The 20,800-nt window shown below is 42.2% G+C and overlaps 1 protein-coding gene across 1 annotated transcript; it reads right to left on the reverse strand.

Moving 5' to 3' along the window:
• Positions 1 to 1,500: 1,500 nt before the first annotated feature.
• LOC126356067 (cuticle protein 16.5-like) lies at positions 1,501 to 11,949 on the reverse strand. The gene is made up of 2 exons (XM_050006766.1): positions 11,889 to 11,949; positions 1,501 to 1,951 (listed from the first exon to the last, which is right to left on the reverse strand). The coding sequence occupies exons 1-2, from the start codon at positions 11,898 to 11,900 to the stop codon at positions 1,586 to 1,588; spliced, it is 378 nt and encodes a 125-aa protein (XP_049862723.1). The 5' UTR covers positions 11,901 to 11,949; the 3' UTR covers positions 1,501 to 1,585.
• Positions 11,950 to 20,800: the final 8,851 nt, after the last annotated feature.

Raw genomic sequence — 20,800 nt, forward strand, 5'->3', positions numbered from 1 at the left:
ACCCAAGAAATTCGGAGGCATCTTTTGTAAGATTCGAATAACGAGTTAGATATTTAGTTTGTTTTAACTAAATAATTCTGGTGCAGAATCTCCTTCTGTTTTATAATTAGCTTCATCATCTCATTCATTTTATGAGTTGCTCTCCTGTTACAAAGGAAAATATTCACTATGCTTAAATGATCATAGGCTAAAGAGGTATTAGGATATTTTATATCCTCCTGATTATTTTTGTTATGACTTTCAGCGTTAACCATGCAAAAATAGCACCGTACTTTCCTACCAAGGCATTCTGCAGTACCGCAGAAGGAATATCGAGCTTCTCGTGGCGCTATTACACGACCTTACTCGAACTCAGTGGGGTTTTGATACTGACGTCTTCATCGCCTTAGAGGTATACACGTCTAACAACTTACCACGTCCAATCTCAAAGGTAACTAACGCTCACCACAGTTATAGCGTGTATTTAAAACAAACCTGATTTGCATCCTCATAGTAGCGCTTTTAGCGCCAATCTCATTCGACTGGCTCGAAATTTGAATAGACAGCATCTTTCAGATGTAGAAACAACTTTTGTTTATGTCGCACAACTCTTTCTTGGTGTCGCTATGATTTTGCATCAGCGTACGTTTAGGAGCACAAGTATAACCTCACAACACTATAGCATGACAACAATGAAATAACGTTTCACGCCCAACAACCAGATGGGTGTGACACGTGTGGCCAACTATACCATCTTTTAAAATAATTGATATAAAATTTCTCTCTGTAGGACTTTGGTTTAAATGAAAATGAGTTTACTTGATGTGTGGAAAAACTGTATGTGACAGGAAAAAGCTAATAAGACATCTGACATCAATGCCAAAATGTACTTTAGGAACAATGAAAATTATGCAGACATCAAAAACCATGTTGCATAGTGTTACCCAGTCTATTTATTTGAACTGGATACTTCATAATCCCTTCATCTTTTCATTTCAAGAAGTATGACTTTTTCTAGGGCTTCCTTCACATTATTCTCATTGAACTTTTATTCTGACTTCATCATTTTAAAAATTTAGGTTTTTATACTATCTGTTTTGTCAGGTACAGCCCAAATTGCTTCTCCGATACAACCCGAAAGTACCTCTGTGACAGTTTAACATGCACACTGTTATTATATGAGCTAGACAATGACACAGCATGCAATATAGAGAATAATATCAGTTATATCTAAATGTAAAATGTAATTCACTTGATTATAGGGACACATATAGTCTGTTAACACAACGAAGTGCTCTGCTGTTTTGATTCAGAATAGTGTGAGTGGTCTTGTTCTTCCATAGTTTAGACTGGAGTGGTGCTAGAGTTAAGAAACAGCCCTTGTCCTATATCATCCGCTATAGTACATTATCCGATCTTCCGGTCTCGCGCGGGCAATCATAAGTCAACACAAATAATAGGAGGCATTAGTTTAGGCATAATCTTCTTAGCGCTCACCGATTTCAAAGCTAAAGCTCGGAATTCAAAACAAAATAAATTTTATTTTTTGCAAAAAAGTGAAATAACATCTCACATATTACAAAAACATCAGAACGCCTGGCTGGCTTCATATGTGTCCTTTAAGGAAGGCTGGCGCTGCAGCATATCCCAGGTGAGCAGGAGCGGCAGGAGCGGCGTAGGCAAAGTGCGCTGGGACGCCGGGGGCGGCGTAGGCAAAGTGTGCCGGCAGCGCTGGGGCGGCGTAGGCCGCAGGGGCGGCGTAGGCCACGGGGGCGGCGACTGGACCCGCGTAGGCCAGGGGGCCGGGCGCAGCAGCGATGGGACCCGCGTAGAGGGCAGGGGCCTTCACGACGGGCGCGGCCAGGCCCACGGGGGCGGCGGGGGCGGCGTAGGCCAGTGGGGCGGCGCCCAGCAGCCCAGGGGCGGCCTTGGGGGCGGCGGAGGCGACGGCCAGGGCGGCGGCGAACAGGCACTGCAACAGAACATTGAGGAATTTAGCGGTCTCTGTCACAATAATTTGCCAACTGCGGCACATAACGTAAGAATGACTGAAGTTCGATGGCACCATTTCGAAGTTATCATGTACCTTCCCATATCATTAAAAAGTGTTTGGGGCGTAACGGGATGCACTGGGTTATTCATACCCTTGTAGAAACTCATTTCTAAGAAACTGCGAAACTATATATAACAGCACAATTATAACTGCACAACACTACGGCATGTCAACAATGAACTACAGTTTCCTGCCTAACCGCCAGGTGAGTGTGGCATCCTGAATACCAAGCATCAAGGCAGTCGGGTAGATACTGCATTTGACTCATTACTCAGCGCTTATTAATGAAGCCCATGTGGGGTATTGAACGGGATTTATGACTGGATTCTGAATCTCCTGGTAGGAAACAAAGTATATGATCTTGAGTGGAGAGTCACTTAAAGATGTAGAACTAACGGGAGCTATACCCCAGGGAAGTGCATTGAGATTCTTGCCATTTGTCCTCTGTATTAATCAGGTAACTGATATTACTTCTAGTAACCTAAGAGTAGTGAGCGAAGGCGTTTCGTAGCTGATGTACCTATATACAATGAAATACTGTCTGTAAAAATCAGCACCGATTGAGATCTTGACGACATTTAAAGTCATTCAGAGACTGTTGAACTGTGTTAAACGTTCAGAAATGTAAAATTTTGCACTTTGCAAAACGGAAAACACAAGGTATTGTAAGACTACAATATCAATGAATCACAGTCGGCTGAGTGATACAAATACTTAGGGTACGTTGTAGGTAAAGCAAATAGCAGAGTTCAGACCATTGTTAGACATCTGGGACAATGCAATGAGTATATAATGAAGACTACTTACACAACCTAGAACACTACTAAGTAATTGGGATCGATACCAAGCAGAACTGAAAGGGGAAACTGAACGGATAAAAATTAAGATGTAACTTCTTTTTCTTTGTTACTAGGTGCAAGTAGGAGGGCTTGGCACACGCTCTCTGCCCAAGGGGCTCCATAACGTTCCTAACACTGGAGCTCCCAATAACTATTAAACCCCTCCCCCGTGTGCCTGATCGGAGCCTGCTGAAGGAACGACCATCTGTCCACTCACAGGGTGAATGGGAGAGTCCAGGCGCCCACTCTCCACATTGCTCCTCCGCTTCGAGCTACACGATCGCGTTACCACCCGCCACTCACTCTGCTGTGAGGGCGGATTCACCGCGTCGGGTGCGCAAGGAGGTGTGAGCAAAACAAGCGTCCGGTGCGACGCGCCAGATTCTTCCCCAGCGCTACACCCCGAGGCAGCAGCCTGAAGGTGACTGACCGTAGCCAAAAGCACATTCAGCTGTTCGCGAAATGCCACCAATTCCTCCTGCGTCGGCACACAGAATGCACAAATCCTAGTCATCCTACTACGACTAACTGAAGAAGTGAACTATAAAAGCAGTCAATTCTAGATATACAACTTGCTACCCTCCTGATGAGTCACCAATGGATGCTGATGCGTTAACTAGCTACGTAGCTCGCTGTTCAGTGGGCAACTATTGCGTTACAGATAGAATGAATTTAAACTTACAAAAACGCGAAATTAAACTCTTAAACCGAGAAACACGCACGAAATTTAAGAAATGTACTACAGGAAAACACAGAAAAAGATAAACACTTAACTTGTCACTCTATAGTAGTACTCCTGTAACTAACCCTGTAAGTCCTATTTGGTATCATCCCAATTACTTGAGCAATATTCTAGGTTTTGTAAGAAGTCTCTGTATATAAAAGCCACCCCAATCCAATAAGGATAGAATTTGAAATCTGGAGAGTGTTAATATCATACTGTAGACACCATTTAAAATGAAATTTTGAAAGAAGGGATGAAAGGTTCTTAAAATTGTGTCGCGTACAAGGCCATTAGGAACATGAAATTTGGAGAGGATGTTGATCTTATGCTGTAGGCACCGTTCAAGATGGGATTTTCCGAAATTTCACCCCTAAGTGGGTGAAATAGGGGACAAAGGTTTTTTTTTTTGAAAAATGTCCCTATGAAGTGAATTTTGAAGCTTTAACTACCAAAATTAGTAGTTGGTTTCTCGATCATAAATAAAAAATTCGTGTTTCAGCTTCTTGGAAACTCAATCCCTAAGGGGGTGAATTAGAAGATGAAATGCCTTAGGAAAACATTTTATTATAAATGAATTTTCAAAGCTAAATTTAACAAAATTTGTTTTTAGCTTTCTGGTTGCAAATAAAACATATGTGTTTCAGTGTTTTTGGAAACTCAATGTCTAAGGGGGTGAAACAGGGCTTAACTGATTCACTGACTCGTCATAGCCTATGCCAAACCATAGAGGAGAGAAAATTGAAATTTTTTGTTTATCTTATACTTCAGGCATCGTTACGAAGGAATTTTTTGTAGTTCCACGCCTAAGGGTTTGAAGTAGGGGATGAAAATTTTCTTGAAATTATCTCATTGCTAAGGCAGTTAGAAACTTGGATAGGGTGTTGATCTTATATTGCAGCATCGTTGCTATTAAGACAATTTTGCAGCGTGAAATACGAAAATTAATATTTTGTTTTACTCTGCTTGACAATGTGCTGATTTACACACGATCAATGGGCGTAACAACATAAAAATTCGATTACATAAAAAGAAGAAAGGAAGTTATGCAATCAACGCGAGCGAAGCGGCAGGTGCTGTGCTTTACCTGCTGCTAAGTGTTTGTATGAGTCGCTTGGTTCCGATTCATTGATATTGATATGGTCTTTGAACTACTTTTCTTCTACATCTGTTAGTGACTATCTATCAAAGATAACATACTGTGCTTCGTACAGAGTAATTCAATCACAAACTTCGTTTGATACCCCGAATGGTCGTACTTTAGTTGCACTAATTGACACTGAGTCAAATATTGTATCTACCTAACCGCCTTGATCCATGGCTTTCAGAATATCACGCATGAAACTTGAGAGTTGGGTTTTGCATGACAGATGTTTCCTGAATCCGTTCTGGATGGCATTATATTTGAGATACCTCACTATGCTTGAGTTCGTAATACGCTCTTATATTTTACAACAGATCGACGTCAATGACAGTGTATGTCAAATGAGTTGTACGAAGCCCAAAAGGTTACTGCGCGCCAGTAAATAAACGATGCGGTAGTCAATGAATCTCACATTCGTAGCTGCACTTGCTAAAAACTAACCACGTGTAAGGACGTTGTCCTTCGCAGTACATTAATACATTAACTGACGCGTGTTGCTACTGAGGCAGATGTCCCTCAGAGACAACAGGCCAGTACCTCTATGTGCTGCTGAGGGCCAGCAAGTTCAATTGACACTTCTAACGGAACTGGCTACAAAGGACGTGGTGGGTTACGTACGACGGTGCACTGCTTTAAGACATTACCGAACAGTACATCTACAACTGTTGGAACACTGGACTCAAGTCGTGATAATACAAAGGCATTGGACACATTCAGAGTCCAACTACTCACGGCCGCGCAGCGTGGTAACCTGCTCATATAATTCATGGTGGAACGACTTTACAGTGCTTGTGGGGCGGCACTTTATAGACAACAACGCCAACGCAAACTCACGAACTGCCAAATTTGCATTCTCGCGGCGTGGGCGCTTCTGCAGAGCGTTACGCACAGTATTTCGAAACAGTGGAACTGTAAGTTTGTCCCGCAACATTGATATCAGGCAGGCTTATAACTTCGAAATTATTTTGGTTTGCAACAAATGAAAAGGACAAGAAATCCTTTAATCTCACACTTCATACATCGAAAAGCTTTCGCTTTGTTACGGCAGCAATATCGCCCAAAGAAAGTATATTCACGCACATCATCGTACATTTATTTGCTCATCATGTGATTCTACGAGAAAAATTTTAGTAATATCCAACCTGAAATTTACAAAATATTGAAGTAAAGGACGGTCAACTTGCTTTTAGCGCTCGTAAATGTAAACTTTTGCACTTGATGAAACGACATGATCTAATAAACGTTGGCTACGTATTACAACCGTCTTCGTCTCAGTTATTTCGTCTAAATGTAGAGTAGCGAACATCTCAGACAGATGCTGATTGTGAAACATGCATCTTATACTGAAATGCTGAGTAACTATATGGGATTCGTCCCGACTAGCCGGAAATAGTGGAGGGTGAAAGCTCACCAATCGGTCTAAAGGCCACAAATTACGTGGCAAACAGTTGGAGAAGTATAGTTAATAACTCCAGGTTATATACATAGAAAACACAAGCAGCACTTTTCAGGCCAAGCCTATCAACATTGTTCACCACTAGTAGAATTTTCCTATTTTACAATCTCTCACAACGTGTCCCTTGGCAGTAGCATGCTTCAGTTCATCCACAAACCTGTACTTCAGTGGGGTACCTATCGGATGGTACTGAATGCTAATATCTAGGGGCGTAGGGTTACCGATTTTGAAACAACTTCCTGTTAAAATAGCTACATAGGGTGAGATGTGAGTTGAGCTATTTAGCAAATCCCTAAGATGCTTTAAGTTCGATTGCCGGCCATCTGCAGGGAACGGAAGTTTCCCATTTGAACACGAAACTATAAAGCAAAACCATGTAACTTAACGGAAATTTTTGTTGGAAGGAAACTACTGATATATTAATGAATGGGTCATATCTACACTCAATGAGAAACTAATGGTCACTACGAAACTTTGGTTTATTGCCATAAACCAAGGAGCGAATGAATTACCCACTAAATATGCAAACATTTAATAAGTGGGCAAACGATCGTAATTACAGAATCTAGGTTTGGCACAGATGAGTGGACACATGAAACATAATCATGAATCTACAGTGTGTTGTAAAACGATACCCACAAACTTCGTTTGGTTGTAGGAGGTGTCTTGAGAAACAAATAGAGGATACGAACACGTGTCCGGCAACGTCATCCAATAATTCAACAAAGAGTCGAAGTTATAGACGCCAGCGCCTGTCACTAAATAACCCCTCAGCAGAAAACGTGATTTTGTACGCTGACGGACCGTAGGCGGAATGCCTAGCAATCTTTTTTGTTATTCAGTGATCACAACTGACTGCCATGATCGGCAATTGAGAAGACGGAGTTAGATGCTGCGTAAAAAGGCTTTGTCTCCTATGAATGTGATGACATGGTGTCTCGGTGGATGACGGTTTCTGACACAGGCCTCCGTTCGAGTTCATTTTTCTCCTGGAACCCTCTATAGTCTCCAATACGTCGTATACGTAGGAGTCATAGCCAATCTAAAGATCAATTAGCTTGCGACTGTGGCAATCAAAAGTGTTCAAATGTGTGTGAAATCTTATGGGACTTAACTGCTAAGGTCATCAGTCTCTAATCTTACACACTACTTACCCTAAATTATGCTAAGCACAAACACACACACCCATGCCCGAGGGAGGACTCGAAACTCCGCCGGGACCAGCCGCACAGTTCACGACTGCAGCGCCTGAGACCGCTCGGCTAATCCTGCGCGGCTGTGGCAATCAGTCACGATTACTGATGATAAACAACAATGCAACATGTTCCATTTACGGTCCATCAGCGTACAAAGTCACGTATGTTGCTTAAAGGGTAGCCTAACGGCAGGCGCCGGCGTCTATGACTTAGCGTCGTTGGACGATGTTTCCCGACAAGAGTTCCTATCCTCAGTATATTACTCAAAGCACCCTCTACAACTCCTCGAAGTCCCCCGGTATCGTTTTGTAACAGTTTGTATATCACGGATACCAGACAATGACTACGGGAATGGTTAGTGGTTTAAGAAATAACTCGGAAAAGTAACTATAAACACCAGTAGAGTCGCCGAAGTGCATAATGGAAGCAACTTCTTGCTGCCAAGCGACGGAAGAGAGCAGACTTCCTGGGGAAAGACACGCTTTATTGCCCAGACGTCTTACAGGAGGATGTCTCCATATTAGAACCGAGTACAGAGGGCGAGATAGACTGACGGTAAGAATTTCCGCATAGGAGTGCTAAGAATCGCCGGCGATGCAGTCATCGAATCGAGAGGGTTGCGAGCCAAGGTAACTTTCATCGGGGTCTAACTGCAGAGTTTCAACGTTCGCAGCCAGCTAGTTGCTTCCATCATGTACTTCGGCAATTCTAATGATGTTCACACATATTTTTCCGGATTCTTTCTTTAAATCACTGACCATCCGCGGAACCACTACCGTATTCGCGGTATAGTTTCTTGATTATGCTTTCATACATCTACCTACCGTCCCAAGCCTAGATTTGATAACTACAATCAGTTGTCCGCTTACTAAATGTTCGCACACTTATCTCAGTGGATCATTAATTTTTTTTTCAAGATGAACATCAACAAAAGCAAAACTAGGATAATGGAATGTAGTCAAATTAAATCGGGTGATGCTGAGGGAATTAGATTAGGAAATGAGACACTTAAAGTAGTGAAGGAGTTTTGCTATTTAGGAAGTAAAATAACTGATGATGGTCGAAGTAGGGAGGATATAAAATGTAGACTGGCAATGGCAAGGAAAGCGTTTCTGAAGAAGAGAAATTTGTTAACATCGAATATAGATTTATGTATCAGGAAGTCGTTTCTGAAAGTATTTGTTTGGAGTGTAGACATGTATGGAAGTGAAACATGGACGATAACTAGTTTGGACAAGAAGAGAATAGAAGCTTTTGAAATGTGGTGCTACAGAAGAATGCTGAAGATTAAATGGGTAAATCACATAACTAATGAGGAGGTATTGAATAGGATTGGAGAGAAGAGAAGTTTGTGGCACAACTTGACTAGAAGAAGGGATCGGTTGGTAGGACATGTTTTGAGGCATCAAGGGATCACAAATTTAGCATTGGAGGGCAGCGCGGAGGGTAAAAATCGTAGAGGGAGACCGACAGATGAGTACACTAAGCAGATTCAGAAGGATGTGGGTTGCAGTAGGTACTGGGAGATGAAGCAGCTTGCACAGGATAGAGTAGCATGGAGAGCTGCATCAAACCAGTCTCAGGACTGAAGACAACAACAACATGGTAATATGGTTCAAATAGCTCTGAGGACTATAGGACTTAACATCTATGGTGTTCAGTCCCCTAAAACTTAGAACTATTTATAAACCTAACTAACCTAAGGACATCACGCACATCCATGCCAGAGGCAGGATACGAACCTGCGACCGTAGCGGTCGCGTGATTCCAGACTGAAGCACCTAAAACTGCTCGGTCGCACCGGCCGGCTCTGTTTGTGGTAATAAATAGATTTTTATGATGACCGCTAGTTTCTGTTTAGTATAGATGAGCCTCTTCATTAACATATCCTCGTGTGGTGTAGTACCTGTACTTTCATGCTCGATTGGGCTAGCCCTAGTAGCTTTCCTTCAATAAAACGTTTCCGTTGCGTGACAGTTTCCTTTTAAATTTTAATGATCTTATGGAGAGGTTCCCTTCCCTGAAAGTCACGAGGAATCGTACTTAAAACGTCTTACTCGTATACTAAACAGCTCAACCGACACCTCACAATAGTATGCACTATCATCGAATATAGTTTTGTACAGACTGTTTGTAAGCATCCGAAACGCTTACGGATTTCTCCAAAAACATTACTTTGCCTTACAGCGGTTCAGCTACTCCTACGAATTATAGCCATTTAAATAGCAGTAGTTCTTACGCTAAATCACCTACATCTAAGAATATTAGTTATTTGTAGCCCTACATTTTTACGCACTGTCTGTGTTCAATACATTGCAACGTTCTTCAGTAGACTGTGTCTTTTCGCTGTTAGAATTTCCCTTATTCTTAACTTAGATTCTCTCCAATAGGTGCAAAATTGACGTCCAGTCCGTATTACTTTAGAAAAGCATGAATTACTTGAAATGTGCTCCCGTGACTCAAAATGTGTAACTACATGAAAACCGACATTACCCTAAAGTTAAGTGGTGCTGATCTCCCTCACCCGCAACTCCCCTCCTGAACGTATTTTGAGAGAGTTTAATCAAAATAAGACTAGGACACAGGTTGGAGCGCACCTATACAAAATATGAGAACTTAAAGGTAATTATCACATGCCGGAAATTGACTTTTATGGAAAATGTAGACTCCAGTGGAGGAAATGACACTAGGTGTAGTCATATTTGTTTAACTATCATCTCGAAAAGAACACTTACGTTGTTAATTATTTATTTATTTGCAGATACCTGTCTGTAGTCCCGGTACATATTTAAATCCGCTCCGCAGCCCCTAACACGACGCCAGGCAAAACAAATTTTTGCAGCTTACCGATACCGTGGAGTAACGAGCGCTAATTCGGTTTCCTCGGCAACGGAAACGTTGCAGCTTTATTTGACTAATCCTGATGGCTAATCAAGTCACGTGAATTGGTCGAAGAAGGCTGAATAATTTCCACTGCTGTTGAAAAATAACTACCGCACGATACTCTTCTTCACCGTTTTGGCTCCACTAGAGGCTTGCTAATATACCATGACGCGGGCATTTACCTGTTTACCAGGTCTTCAGAGATGTATCTACATGTAGAAAAGAAAATAATTATTTATCTTCATTTCTTTCTAGGTGATAAGTATAGCTATGCGACTTGAATGGTGCATTTTTAACACATAGTTAAAAATAAGAGTGACAGTATTTCTACGGCGTTATTGCGATGCTGTGAATGTCCAATTATAACACCGAAATACTACTTGTACTTAGTTAATGTAAAACTGAATTATGTGATCAGAATTATTCCTTACTGCTAAAAATATAGGGTGTCCGAAAAGTCTTTGCCTGATTACATAAATTGATAACTCAGGCTAGAAGTAAGATACAAATATGAAACTGGTGTCTCATTGTTAACAAACTATCAAAGTTTTTTTCACACATCAGTAAACTTCCACATGAGCACACTTGGTAGCGCGTAGCACATCTAGGCGATATTCAATTAGCCAACATCATTGGAGGGATCGATTCAACGACTGTGGTTATCCGTTGCCGCCGGGTTTCAAGATGTGGCACACGTGTTCGGTAGACCTCGTCCTTGACATAACCCTATAAAAAGAAGTTTAATGGGGATATGTCAGGAGAGCGTGGAGGCCAAACCGTTGGCTCATCACGACCAATCCATCGCCCAGGAAAGGACATATCGACATAGGCACGGACGTCCAAACCCCAATGAGGCTGTGGACCGTCTTGCTGAAACAAGACATCGGGGTGATACTGAAGCAGCTGAGGAACAACACACAGTTGCAACATGTTAAGATACACTGCAGATGTGATGGTAGCCTCAGCGAAGAAAAATGGCCCGATAATTCGATCGTGCAATAGCGCGCACCAAACATTCACCTTTGGACTACTTCTGGTGCACTCCATGACCTCGCCAGGGGTTGTGAACCCCAAATGCGCACATTATGGCGATTCACTATTCCACTGACAAAAAAAAGGTCGCTTCGTCGGAAAAGGCAATTCGTCTGAGATAACCATTATCGTCCTCAATAAGTGATAGCATTTCGACCGCAAAGTCATATCGATGTGTACTGTCATTGGGCAACAAGTCCTGAACGATTTGCACTCCGTATGCACGAAACAATAAACTTTGATAGTTTGTCAACAATTAGACACCAGTTTCACATTTTTATCTTACTTCTAGCCTGAGTTATCAAGTTATGTAATCAGGTAAAGACTTTTCGGACACCCTGTACTTTCTGTGACCTACGTAAGCTAGGCTTGCAATTCTGTGAATAAATATTTCTGTGGATAAATTTTAAATTTCGGTGGTTGCTTAATTTTGAAGCAGTTTCGTGTGTGTCAGTTTACACGCAGAAAAAAAACTCTTTTTTTTAGATACTCGTGTAATGAACACCGTTCCACGTGACGCTAGAGGGTCTCTCCGCGTGTTCGTTTCCCGGCAGGTTGTCTGCCGATGGGAAGCTAGGTACTCACCAGCTTGAACATGTTGGATGCGTGTGTGGGTGTGTGTGGCCTGTGGTGACGGCGCTGAGTGCTGGCCCACCAAGGCGCGGCCAGCTTTTATAGCGCTGCCGCCCGCTGACAGCTCTTCCTGATCGTCCGAATCCACGGAGAAAGCCCTAGGCAGCCATCTGCATGCGCGGGGCGCCGCTGGTGCGGACGTGCAGCTATTCCCGGTGGACCGCGAGCCCATCTCGCCAGAGAGGACGCCCCTGGCACGTGTCACCGCGATGTCGAGGCGGCGAAAGACGGCCCGCACGCCAAAGGAGCCGACTAAATGCTCGCTACAGAACGGATATTAAAAGGAGCACCTCAAGAAGAGGGTGACAGCGTTGCCACGCAACAAGAGGAAGCACCGTCCTATTGATACGGTACAGACTGCCGCAGGTGTTCAGTGAGAAAAGAAATCCACTGACATCTAAAACGGGACACTTCTCTAGCACCAGACATTTGCAGAGACATAGACTGCTACGAATTGGAGGCAAGAGTATTTGCAGCAGACGCTGGCAGTTGATCATTGTCGTGCTACTTGGGAACCTATGCATGCACTGGACGTGTTCGATGCTTGACGCCCCGAATCTTTCATATTCTTCATTGTTGTTGTTGCGGTTTTCAGTCCGAACACTAATACAGCTCTCCCTGCTACTCTATCCTGTGCAAGAACCTTCATCTCCGTGTGACAGACGCAAGCTGCATCCTTCTGAATCTGCTTTCTATATTCATCTCTTGGTCTCCATCTACTGTTTATAACCTCCAAGCTTCCCTCCTGATCTAATAGAGAACGTCATGACGGATACAGGGATTACTGAACACAAGGTCCTTGTAGCGAGGCTCAAAACCATATCAACCAAAACCACTAAAAATAAATGAAATATATATATATTTAAATCAGCAGATACAAATCGCTTGCTGCTTTCCTACGAGAGAGTCTCCATTCCTTCCAAGCTAATTATGTAAGTGTAGACCAGACATGGATCAAATTCAGAGATGCAGTATCGACAGCAATAGATAGATTGATACCGCATAAGTTAATAAGAGACGGGCCTGATCCACCATGGTGCACGTCAGGAAACTGTTGCAGAACCAACGAAAAAAACATCCCAAATTCAGAAGAACGCAAAATCCCCAAGACTGGCTAAGTTTCACGGAAGCTCGAAATTTAGTGCGGACGTCAGTGCGAAATGCTTTTAATAGTTTCTACAATGGAACATTGTATCACAATATGTTAGAAAGAAAAATGTTAGAAAACCCAAAGAGATTCTGGTCGTATGTAAAGACAACAGTGGCAAGAAACATTCAATACCGTCACTGCGCGATAGCGATGGAAACGTTACCGATGATGGTGCCACTAAAGCGGAGTTACTACATACAGTTTTCCGTAATTCCTACACGAAAGAAGGCGAAGTAAATATTCCGGAATTCGAAACCAGAACAGCTGTTACCACGAGTGACATAAAATTTAATATCTTAGGTGTTGCGAAGCAATTCAAATCACTTAAGAAAGGCAAGTCTTCCGATCCAGAAGGTATACCAATCAGATTCCTTCCAGAATATGCAGACACAATAGCGCCTTTCCTAGCAAACATATACAACCGCTCACTTGACGAAAGGTCTGTTACTAAAGACTGGAAAGTTGTACAGGTCACACCAATATTCAAGTAATGAAATGGGAGTGACCCATTGAATTACAGACCTATATCACTGACCTCAATTTGCGGCAGGATTTTGGAGCATATACTGTACTCGAAAATTATGAATCACCTTGACGATAATGACTTATTGATACATAGCCAACACGGATTCAGTAAATATCGTTCTTGTGCTACACAGCTCGCTCTTTATTCCCATAATGTGTTTTCACGCAATAGGGCTGAGAGTATCAGTAATATAATACGCGAGTTGGGGTGGCAGTCACTGAAAGGCTGTTTTCTTTACGGCGAGAGCTACTTACGAAATTTCAATCACCAACTTTCTCTTCCAAATGCGGAAATATCTTTTTGACACCCATCTACTTAGACAGAAAAGATCATTATAATAAAACAAGAGAAATCAGAGCTCGAATGATCATATAAAGTTGATTGTCGGTAAAGCAGATGCCAGACTGAGATTCATTGGAAGAATCCTAAGGAAATGCAATCCGACAACAAAGGAAGTAGGTTACAGTACGCTTGTTCGCCCACTGCTTGAATACTGCTCAGCAGCGTGGGATCCGCACCAGATAGGGTTGATAGTAGAGATAGAGAAGATCCAACGGAGAGCAGCGCGCTTCGTTACAGGATCGTTTAGTAATCGCGAAAGCGTTACGGAGATGATAGATAAACTCCAGTGGAAGACTGTGCAGGAGAGACGCTCAGTAGCTCGGTACGGGCTTTTGTTAAAGTTTCGAGAACATACCTTCACCGAAGAGTCAAGCAGTATATTACTCCCTCCTACGTATATCTCGCGAAGAGACCATCAGAATAAAATCAGAGAGATTAGAACCTACACAGAAGCATACCGACAATCCTTCTTTCCACGTACAATACGAGACTGGAATAGAAGGGAGAACCGATAGAGGTACTCAGGGTACCCTCCGCCACACACCGTCAGGTGGCTTGCGGAGTATGGATGTAGATGTAGATGTAGATGTAGAACAGAAAGATTAATGTTCTCCTTTTTCCTACGTGCCATTCGAGAGTGGAATGGTAGAGAAGTAGTATGAAAATGGTTCGAAGATCAATATGCCAGGCTCTTAAGTGTGAATTGCAGAGTAACCATGTAGATGTTGTTTGTTGTTGTTGTTGTGGTCTTCAGTCCTGAGACTGGTTGGATGCAGATCTCCACGCTGCTCTATCCTGTGCAAGTTTCTTCATCTCCCAGTACCTACTGCAACATACACCCTCCTGCACCTGCTTATAGTATTCATCTCTTGGTCTCCCTCTACGATTTTTACCTTCCGCGCTGCCCTTCAATGTTATATTTGAGATCCTCTGATGCCTCAGAACATGTCCTACCAACCGGTCCCTTCTTCTTGTCAAGTTGTACCACAAACTCCTCCCCAATTCTATTCAGTACCTCCTCATTATTTATGTGATCTACCCATCTAATCTTCAGCATTCTTCTATAGCACCACATTTCGAAGCTTCTGTTCTTGTCTAAACTCTGTATCGCTGTTTCACTTCCATACATGCCTACTATACTCCATACAAATACTTTCAGAAACTTAAATCTATACTCGATGTTAACAAATTTCTCTTCTGCAGAAACGCTTTTCTTGCCATTGCCAGTCTACATTTTATATCCTCTCTACTTCGATCATCATCAATTATTTTGCTCCCTAAATAGCAAAACTCCTTTACTGCTTTAAGTGTCCCATTTCCTAATCTCATTCCTTCAGCATCACCCGACTTAATTCGACTACATTCCATTATCCTCGTTTTGCTTTTTTTGACGTTCATCTTATATCCTCCTATCAAGACACTGTCCATTCCGTTCAACTGCTCTTCCAGGTTCTTAGCTGTCTCTGACAGAATTACAGTGTCATCGGCGAACCTCAAAGTTTTTATTTCTTCTCCATGGATTTTAATACCTACTCCCAACTTTTATTTTGTTTTCCTTTACTGCTTGCTCAATATACAGATTGAATAACATCGGGGATAGACTAGAACCTTGTCTCACTCCCTTCCCAACCACTGCTTCCCTTTCCTGCCCCTGTACTCTTATAACTGCCATTTGGTTTCTGTACAAATTGTAAATACCCTTTCGCTCCCTGTATTTTACCCCTGCCACCTCCAGAATTTGAAAGAGCGTATTCCAGTCAACATTGTCAAAGGCTTTCTCTAAGTCTACAAATGCTAGAAACGTAGCTTTGCCTTTCCTTAATCTTTCTTCTAAGATACGTCATACGGTCAGTATTGCGTCACGTGCTCCAACATTTCTACAGAATCCAAGCTGATCTTCCCCGAGGTCGGCTTCTACCAGTTTTTCCATTCGTCTGTGAAGAATTCGCGTTGGTATTTTGCAGCTGTGTTTTATTAAACTGATAGTTCGGTAATTTTCGCATCTCTCAACGCCTTCTTTCTTTAGGATTGGAATTACTACATTCTTCTTGAAGTCTGAGGGTATTTCGCATGTCTCATACATCTTGCTCACCAGATGGTAGAGTTTTGTCAGGACTGGCTCTCCCAAGGCTGACAGTAGTTCTAATGGAATGTTGTCTACTCCCAAGGTCTTGTTTCGACTTAGGTCTTCCAGTGCTCTGTCAAACTCTTCACGCCGTATCGTATCTCCCATTTCATCTTCATCTACATCCTCTTCCATTTCCATAATATTGCCCTCAAGTACATCGCTCTTGTGTAGACCCTCTATATACTCCTTCCACCTTTCTGCTTTTCCTGCTTTGCTTAGAACTGGGTTTCCATCTGAGCTCTTGATATTAATACTAGTGGTTCTCTTTTCTCCAAAGGTCTCTTTAATTTTCCTATATGCAGTATCTATCTTACCCCTAGTGAGATAAGCCTCCACATTCTTACATTTGTCCTCTGGCCATCCCTGTTTAGCCATTTTGCGCTTCCTGTCGATCTCATTTTTGAGGCGTTTGTATTCCTTTTTTCCTGCTTCAGTTACTGCATTTTTATATTTTCTCCTTTCACCAATTAAATTCAATATTTCTTCTGTTACTCAATGATTTCTACTAGCTCTCGTCTTTTTACCTACTTTATCCTCTGCTGCCTTCACTACTTCATCCCTCAGAGCTACCCATTCTTCTTCTACTGTATTTCTTTCCACCATTCCTGTCAATTGTTCCCTTATGCTCTCCCTAAAAACTCTGTACAACCTCTGGTTTCGTCAATTTATCCAGGTCCCATCTCCTTAAATTCCCACCCTTTTGTTGTTTCGTCAATTTTAATCTTCAGTTCATAACCAATAGATTGTGGTCAGAGTCCACATCTGCGCGTGGAAATTTGAAACCTGGTTCCTAAATCTCTGCCTTACCATTATATAATCTATCTGATACCTTCTACTATCTCCACGTAGATGTAGATGTACTAAATTCGTGATCCGTTGGTGAGTCAGAATGTGTCCTACCAACCGATCCTTTCGTCTAGGCCGGTTGTGCCACAAATTTCTTTTCACCACAACTCTATTCAGTACCTCCGCATTAATTATGTGATCTACCCATCTAATCTTCAGCATTCTTCTGTAGCACCAAATTTCCAAAGCTTCTATTATCTTCTTGTCTAAACTATTTATTTCCATGTTTCACTTCCATACGATGCTACATTCCATACAAATACTTTCCAAAATCACTTCCTGACGATTAAATCTATACTCTATGTTAACAAATGTCTCTTCTTCAGTAACGCATTCCTGCCATAGCCAGTCTAGATTTAATATCCTCTCTACTTCGACCATCGTCAGTTATTTTGCTCCCCGATTAGCAAAGCGCACCCACTACTTTAAGTGTCTCATTTCCTAAGCTAATTCCCTCAGCATCTCCTGATTTAATTATACTACCTTCCATTCCTCCCCCCCCCCCCCCCATGAACCATGGACCTTGCCGTTGGTGGGGAGGCTTGCGTGCCTCAGCGATACAGATGGCCGTACCGTAGGTGCAACCACAACGGAAGGGTATCTGTTGAGAGGCCAGACAAACGTGTGGTTCCTGAAGAGGGGCAGCAGCCTTTTCAGTAGTTGCAGGGGCAACAGTCTGGATGATTGACTGATCTGGCCTTGCAACATTAACCAAAACGGCCTTGCTGTGCTGGTACTGCGAACGGCTGAAAGCAAGGGGAAACTACAGCCGTAATTTTTCCCGAGGACATGCAGCTTTACTGTATGATTAAATGATGATGGCATCCTCTTGGGTAAAATATTCCGGAGGTAAAATAGTCCCCCATTCGGATCTCCGGGCGGGGACTACTCAGGAGGATGTCGTTATCAGGAGAAAGAAAACTGGCGTTCTACGGATCGGAGCGTGGAATGTCAGATCCCTTAATCGGGCAGGTAGGTTAGAAAATTTAAAAATGGGAAATGGATAGGTTAAAGTTAGATATAGTGGGAATTAGTGAAGTTCGGTGGCAGGAGGAACAAGACTTCTGGTCAGGTGACTACAGGGTTATAAACACAAAATCAAATAGGGGTAATGCAGGAGTAGGTTTAATAATGAATAGGAAAATAGGAATGCGGGTAAGCTACTACAAACAGCATAGTGAACGCATTATTGTGGCCAAGATAGATACGAAGCCCACACCTACTACAGTACTACAAGTTTATATGCCAACTAGCTCTGCAGATGATGAAGAAATTGAAGAAATGTAAGATGAAATAAAAGAAATTATTCAGATAGTGAAGGGAGACGAAAATTTAATGGTAATGGGTGACTGGAATTCGAGTGTAGGAAAAGGGAGAGAAGGAAACATAGTAGGTGAATATGGATTGGGGCTAAGAAATGAATGAGGAAGCCGCCTAGTAGAATTTTGCACAGAGCACAACTTAATCATAGCTAACACTTGGTTTAAGAATCATGAAAGAAGGTTGTATACGTGGAAGAACCCTGGAGATACTAAAAGGTATCAGATAGATTATATAATGGTAAGACAGAGATTTAGGAACCAGGTTTTAAGTTGTAAGACATTTCCAGGGGCAGATGTGGACTCTGACCACAATCTATTGGTTATGACCTGTAGATTAAAACTGAAGAAACTGCAAAAATGTGGGAAATTAAGGAGATGGGACCTGGATAAACTGAAAGAACCAGAGGTTGTACAGAGTTTCAGAGAGAGCATAAGGGAACAATTGACAGGAATAGGGGAAAAAAATACAGTAGAAGAAGAATGGGTAGCTCTGAGGGATGTAGTAGTGAAGGCAGCAGAGGATAAAGTAGGTACAAAGACGAGGGCTGCTAGAAATCCTTGGGTAACAGAAGAAATATTGAATTTAATTGATGAAAGGAGAAAATATAAAAATGCAGTAAATGCAGCAGGCAAAAAGGAATACAAACGTCTCAAAAATGAGATCGACAGGAAGTGCAAAATGGCTAAACAGGGATGGCTAGAGGACAAATGTAAGGATGTAGAAGCTTATCTCACTAGGGGTAAGATAGATACTGCCTACAGGAAAATTAAAAGAGACCTTTGGAGAGAAGAGAACCACGTGTATGAATATCAAGAGCTCAGATGGCAGCCCAGTTCTAAGCAAAGAAGGGAAGGCAGAAAGGTGGAAGGAGTATATAGAAGGTTTATACAAGGGCGATGTACTTGAGGACAATATTATGGAAATGGAAGAGGATGTAGATGAAGACGAAATGGGAGATACGATACTGCGTGAAGAGTTTGACAGAGCACTGAAAGACCTGAGTCGAAACAAGGTCCCCGGAGTAGACAACATTCCATTAGAACTACTGACGGCCTTGGGACAACCAGTCCTGACAAAATTCTACCAGCTGGTGAGCAAGATGTATGAGACAGGCGAAATACCCTCGGACTTCAAGAAGAATATATAATAATTCCAATCCCAAAGAAAGCAGGTGCTGACAGATGTGAAAATTACCGAACTATCAGTTTAATAAGCCACGGCTGCAAAATACTAACGCGAATTCTTTACAGACGAATGGAAAAACTGGTAGATGCAGACCTCGGGGAGGATCAGTTTGGATTCCGTCGAAATGTTGGAACACGTGAGGCAATACTGACCTTACGACTTATCTTAGAAGAAAGATTAAGAAAAGGCAAACCTACGTTTCTAGCATTTGTAGACTTAGAGAAAGCTTTTGACAATGTTGACTGGAATACTCTTTTTCAAATTCTAAAGGTGGCAGGGGTAAAATACAGGGAGCGAAAGGGTATTTACAATTTGTACAGAAACCAGATGGCAGTTATAAGAGTTGAGTGGCATGAAAGGGAAGCAGTGGTTGGGAAGGGAGTGAGACAGGGTTGTAGCTTCTCCCCGATGTTATTCAATCTGTATATTGAGCAAGCAGTAAAGGAAACAAAAGAAAAATTTGGAGTAGGTATTAAAATCCAGGGAGAAGAAATAAAAACTTTGAGGTTCGCCGATGACATTGTAATTCTATCAGAGACGGAAAACGACTAAGAAGAGCAGTTGAACAGAATGGACAGTGTCTTGAAAGGAGGGTATCAGATGAACATCAACAAAAGCAAAACGAGGATAATGGAATGTATTCGAATCAAATCGGGTGATGCTGAGGGAATGAGATTAGGAAATGAGACACTTAAAGTAGTAAAGGAGTTTTGCTATTTGGGGAGCAAAATAACTGATGATGGTCGAAGTAGAGAGGATATGAAATGTAGACTGGCAATGGCAAGGAAAGCGTTTCTGAAGAAGAGAAATTTGTTAACATCGAGTATAGATTTAAGTGTTAGGAAGTCGTTTCTGAAAGTATTTGTGTGGAGCGTAGCCATGTATGGAAGTGAAACATGGACGATAAATCGTTTGGGCAAGAAGAGAATAGAAGCTTTCGAAATGTGGTGCTATAGAAGAATGCTGAAGATTAGATGGGTAAATCACATAACTCATGAGGAGGTGTTGAATAGGATTGGGGAGAACAGAAGTTTGTGGCACAACTTGACTAGAAGAAGGGATCGGTTGGTAGGACATGTTTTGAGGCATCAAGGGATCACAAATTTAGCATTGGAGGGCAGCGTGGAGGGTAAAAATCGTAGAGGGAGACCGAGAGATGAGTACACTAAGCAGATTCAGAAGGATGTAGGTTGTAGTAGGTACTAGGAGATGAAGCAGCTTGCACAGGATAGAGTAGCATGGAGAGCTGCATCAAACCAGTCTCAGGACTGAAGACAACAACAACACCTTCCATTATCCTCGTTTTGCTTTTGTTGACGTTCATCTTATATCCTTCTTTCAAGAGACTCTCCACTCCGTTCCAT

This window comes from Schistocerca gregaria, chromosome 3 (assembly GCF_023897955.1).
Source record: "Schistocerca gregaria isolate iqSchGreg1 chromosome 3, iqSchGreg1.2, whole genome shotgun sequence".
NCBI lineage: Eukaryota > Metazoa > Arthropoda > Insecta > Orthoptera > Acrididae > Schistocerca > Schistocerca gregaria.